Here is a 5,000-nt window from a genome sequence, read left to right as displayed (position 1 = left end):
GGAAACTCTGAGAAAAAAAAGAGCTCAGATTTGTAAAAAATGTATTGAACGGAATTATTATGAAAGTGCTTTATGTTTAAACACATCATAATGTGTATTTATTTTTTCTTATGGCATTTTTGCCTTTAATGTATAGGACAGTAGGTTGACAGGAAAGGTGAAGAGAGAGGGGATGACATGTGGCAAAGGACCACCAGTCGGATTCGAACCCGGGTCGGCCACGCAAGGGACTAAGCCTTAGTGGTACGCGCTCTACCAGGTGAGCCACTGGACGCCCCTTGATGTATAATTTTAACAGCTATTTTACAATTAAATTAGCTAGCCTGTGTTTGCTAGCTTGCTGGCAAGATTAGCGCAGAGATGATACAGGTTAGCTGTCCATCCGGGCGTTAACTTACAGCGTGAACGCAGTTGATGTCGGAAGTCGGAATCTCTGAGTTGAAACTTACGAGATTCGAGTTGTCTTGAACGCAGCGTGACTGGCTGTCCCAAACTATAGGTTAAGATGACAAGGAGGATGACACGGAACAGGTTAGAACAGAATGGGAGTGAATAGAATAGAATATGATTTAGTATGATTTAGATAATAGTTGTCAGATGTATAAGGTAAGATTACCTTTTATTGATCCCTGTGGGGATACACACACACACACACACACACACACACACACGCGTTAGGCTTGGGCCAGCAGCTATACAGGCATAGCAAAACAGGTGACAGGTCAATCAATGAATCAATTGGATCGATGAGTGACATGGCCGTCTAACCCTCCTTTTTGATGCAGTCCTCCAGAGGTTACCGTGGTGCAGTGACCTCGCTCTGGCTAAAGGCTCGCCATATACCATTATAGGCTATGCCATAAATTAAATGAGTAATTGCCAAAGTGCAAGGGCCATTGAAAAGACATATATGTTGCAAAAACAGTGGGGGGTGGGGTGGGGGGGGTGATACACTTGTACAATGGCTCGTGCGCGTGCACACGTGCACACTCTTAGAGGAGGAGAAGAAGGAGAAGAAGAAGAAGCAGCAGATCTAGTGCAGCTTGACTGACTGGGCTGGTGAATGTATGGATGGGTGAAAGTGAGGCCGATATGCAACAGGAGGACTGAATTGGAATAGTGTCTGTGCAAAGACACCTAATTCATCACCACCCACTGAATACATTTGGCTGTTGAAATGGGATCCAAAATGCTCTGGCTGCTAATAAAGCATCTTGGGAGTGGCAGAAATATGATAGCGCAGGGTAACCCATATGAACCTCATTAATAGAACACAAGCAAATCTATTTATTCAGACAGTCATGGGGAAAATGATTGCCTCAATACTCCATCTGCTCTCTCTCGCCTGCTCGCTCCCTCTCTGCCATCTTCTCTCCTCTGCTCCTATTTGCTCTCCTCTTTTGTCTGCTTGCATCATCTTTTTTCCTCTGAAATAAATGTGAGAGATGTATGTATGTGCATGCCTTGTATTAGGGCATTAGTGAATATTTAGGATTATGTGCGCGTGCGTACGTGCGTGTGTGTGTGTGTGTGTGCGTGCGTGTGTGCGCGCGCGCGCGTGTGTTTGTGTGTGTGTGTGTTTGTGTGGCAGTCAACATGAGGTTGTATTGTTAGGCATGCACCCCTGGCCTTGCTCAGAAAGCCCTGAGGCTTCAAACACAATTCCTTCTTCTCTGTCCATGTCTCCCTCCTCCCTGCACACCCACACACTGTTCACCCTCATCCCTCCTCTCTCCTCCCCTCCTCTCCTCTCCTCTCCGGCAGCCCTGCTCCTTTTGTCTGGGCTGCTGTCAGAAGTGTGGAGGCCAGCGTGGTGCTGATGCTGGGCAGGCTGCTGGGAGCTTTTGGACAGGACCTGGCGCTGGGGACGGGGGAGGCTGGGCAGGCAGACTGGGCAGCCTGGCAACTCTTCCGACACGATCCGTCTCTGCTCACTTTGTTGTTGTTTCCTCTCACTGGACACTGTCCTGTTTTGCAGGGGGGTTGTTTTCCTCCACTGACAAGGTCCCCAGACTAAGACTTTCACGGGGAGCTGCTGCACAGTGTGCTAAGGAGCGGCTCTGCACTACTTCCCCAATGTTTCCATGGCTCAGTGACAGGATATAAGAACTTGTTATTTTGTGACTGGCCCCAACGTTCAGAGTCTGATTGCTTCGTCAATCTCTCAGCAGTGTCTAATATTATATTGTATATAGTATATATATTTCTTGTACTACTCTGCTCAGGAGACGTTTATGCCTCTTTCTACGTGACCTTTGAGTTCAGGGTGACGTCATTCTCATCAGTATTTTCTTGGTGTCCCTCTGTTGCAGGTTGTGCTTTCCTCACCTACTGCGCCCGTGAGTCGGCCATCAAAGCCCAGAACGCCCTCCATGAACAGAAAACACTGCCAGGGGTAGGTCTCTCTCTCTCTCTCTCCTCCTCCTCCTCCTCCTCCCTATCTCTCTCTCTCTCTCTCTCTCTCCCCCTCTCTCCATCCTCTATGGCAGTCAACCATGCCATCTGCACCCGGCTCCACACCAGCCGGCATTCTCCTTCCACAGTCCCAGAGATGAAAAAAACCTTTGGAAAGCAATTCAATCAAGCCCAGCCTTTAGAAGGCCTGGTTTCAACTTCTTCATGTGTGTGTTCTCTGATCAGATCCCCTCCGTCCTCAATGCTTTTGAGCCCATGACATCAAATGACAATTTGTTTTGTTCCTGTCATTTTTTAGACAAGTTTCTCAATTCACGGGGAGTTCTGGTGAACTGTTAACGGAAAAATAGTCAAACAAGAACAAAGAAGAATAGGAGAGAAGAGGGCCCACTGTTCTCGCACAACCACCGTTTATTCCGAGACGTTTCAGTTCAAACAGACCTTTGTCAGAAGTACATTTGATTTGTTTAGCTGTTTTGTATTTATGTGCCGCCGTGAGTCTGGTTCCCTCTGCACTACCTGCGTGCGATCCTCTGTAGCATATATAGCAAGTGACGAGGTGCATACTGTACAGAGAGGGGGTAGGAGCATACAGCACAGCAGGGCTCCCCACAGAGGCAGCATAGCTTAACATGGCCAGATCAAGTCTCCATCAGGGAGACATCAGACCCCCCACCACCCCCCCAACAGAAGACAAAGAGCCTAGCAAACCCAGCCAAAAGACACATGTTTCACATTAAAGATGCAAATAAAGCTAGCATGAACTTTGAAGGTTCATCTGGTGCTTTTCTTGAAAAACAAGTTGTTTCTGTTATCCTGCAAATTTGCCAAGTGTGAAGCTGGAGGGCGCGTTTCCCTCCTCTCTTTCCTCCGCTTAAAAATCATTTGAATAAGAGGGAAGACACAGAGGAAGAGAGAGAGTGAGAGAGAGAGGTTATGTTAGAGAATGCCAGAGGATGTGTTTATGGGGGGGTGGGGGGGTGCGCATGACTATGTCTCTCTTTTCTTTCTTTCTCTGTCTCACTATTTTTCTAAATAGCCTTTGGTCCGGCCTGCCAGTTAGTTTCCTTCTTGCATCTCACAGTCGCTAATTGCGCCCCCTAGCTCTCCAGCCTTGCAGGGGCGTCCGTACGGCTTGACCCACCGCTGGGTTTAAATGGTAGATGTGGCTGAATGTATAAATGAGGGGCCAGGAGGACACAGGCACTAGGGAGTTTAAGCACCACAGCTTAGAGCAACAGCAACGGCATCGAGACCCACTTTGCACATGCGACTCTATCTAGCCACCTCCCCCCCATTGTAGCCTAGCTGCAGACTACGGGAGGAGTAGTTTGACGTACCCCGCAGTACGCCGAGCTGTTAGCATGTGAATAACAAGTTTCCATCGTATTTGGCACTGTTAGTCCATGTATATTCGATTCTATCATTAGTAGTTGTATGGATAAAGAGTATATTTGTTAAATATGTCCGCTAATTTGACTGAATTTCTTCTTGGTTCATAGGCATGTCCGCTGTTGCCAGCAGCACTCAGGAAGAAGTAGCCGTAGTGTTTTGGTGTTGCACAGCTTAGTGATATGTGCTTTCGGGACTACGGCAACCCGGTTGGAACCTCGTCGCAGTCCTTAAAACGTTACCGCTTAAACTCCCTACTATCAAGAGCCATGCTCCTCCTCCTCCTCCTCCTCCTCCTCCTCCTCCTCCTCCTCCTCTTCTTAGCCCGCTCCAAGAGGAGAGCAGATCTCCAAACCATCTGGCCAACAAGCGCTAAACAACACCACTGCCATGTCAGAGGAAATTAACAACACTTAATGGTTGCGAATGTACATGCATGGCACATTATGTACAGATTAAGTATTTAGACATTTACACATGCATTTGAGTTCTGAAAGCTTCTTGCACGCGCACACACACACACACACACACACACACACACACACACACACACACACACACACACACACACACACACACACACACACCATTAACTGTATAAAAAATAAAATATGGACATCATGACACCTCTTCAAAAGTGAAGCCAAAACATATCGATCGCCCCCTGGTGGCTTGCTTGGTCATACATCCTGTCTCTTCCATGGTAGCAGATGGGACATGAGCCAAACTAAAAAAAAATCAAAGATCATGTTAAATCAATTTTCCCCAAAGATGGTTTAGGTATCTTATCATGCTGATGCCAAGTGCACATTTTTATGATAAGTTCGTTTTTAAATAGTTAATTGATGATATAAAAAGGGGAGTATAACATCATGATTGACAGCTGTGGCAGCCACTCTCAAACCTCTGTCCGACTCTACTGTGCAGACTCGGGGGTCCAAATGATGTCGAACAAGCAAGATGGCAGCTTGCGGAAACAACATATTTTGGCTTCACTTTTGCACCGCGGTAGGAAGTGGAGACGCGTCGTTCATACTGTCAATGACGCACTTGCGCACATGCAAATGCACACAGACTTTGAAAGGGTGATGAAATTGTTAGTTACCCTTTTCTTGTATCTTCCAGTCCTGCTTTAGCCCGCATGCTGAGCTCCTTGTCCTCCCTCTCCCATCTCCCATCTCCCCCCCCCCCCC

General features: G+C 47.3%; 1 protein-coding gene across 1 annotated transcript in view; it reads left to right on the top strand.

The window, feature by feature from the left end:
* LOC310786057 (CUGBP Elav-like family member 5) overlaps positions 1-5,000 on the top strand; it is a gene marked incomplete at both ends in the record, with an annotated part of 31,113 nt that overhangs the window by 17,715 nt on the left and 8,398 nt on the right. The window contains one exon of the mRNA XM_083647240.1: positions 2,313-2,399. Within this exon, the coding sequence (XP_083503366.1) occupies positions 2,313-2,399 (87 nt within the window). The remainder of the gene's footprint in view (positions 1-2,312; positions 2,400-5,000) is intronic.

This window comes from Poromitra crassiceps (genome assembly GCF_964638095.1).
Source record: "Poromitra crassiceps genome assembly, chromosome: 12".
Taxonomy (NCBI): Eukaryota; Metazoa; Chordata; class Actinopteri; order Beryciformes; family Melamphaidae; genus Poromitra; species Poromitra crassiceps.
Note: the sequence above shows the minus strand (reverse complement) of the source record. Positions and strands in the feature narration are given on the sequence as shown.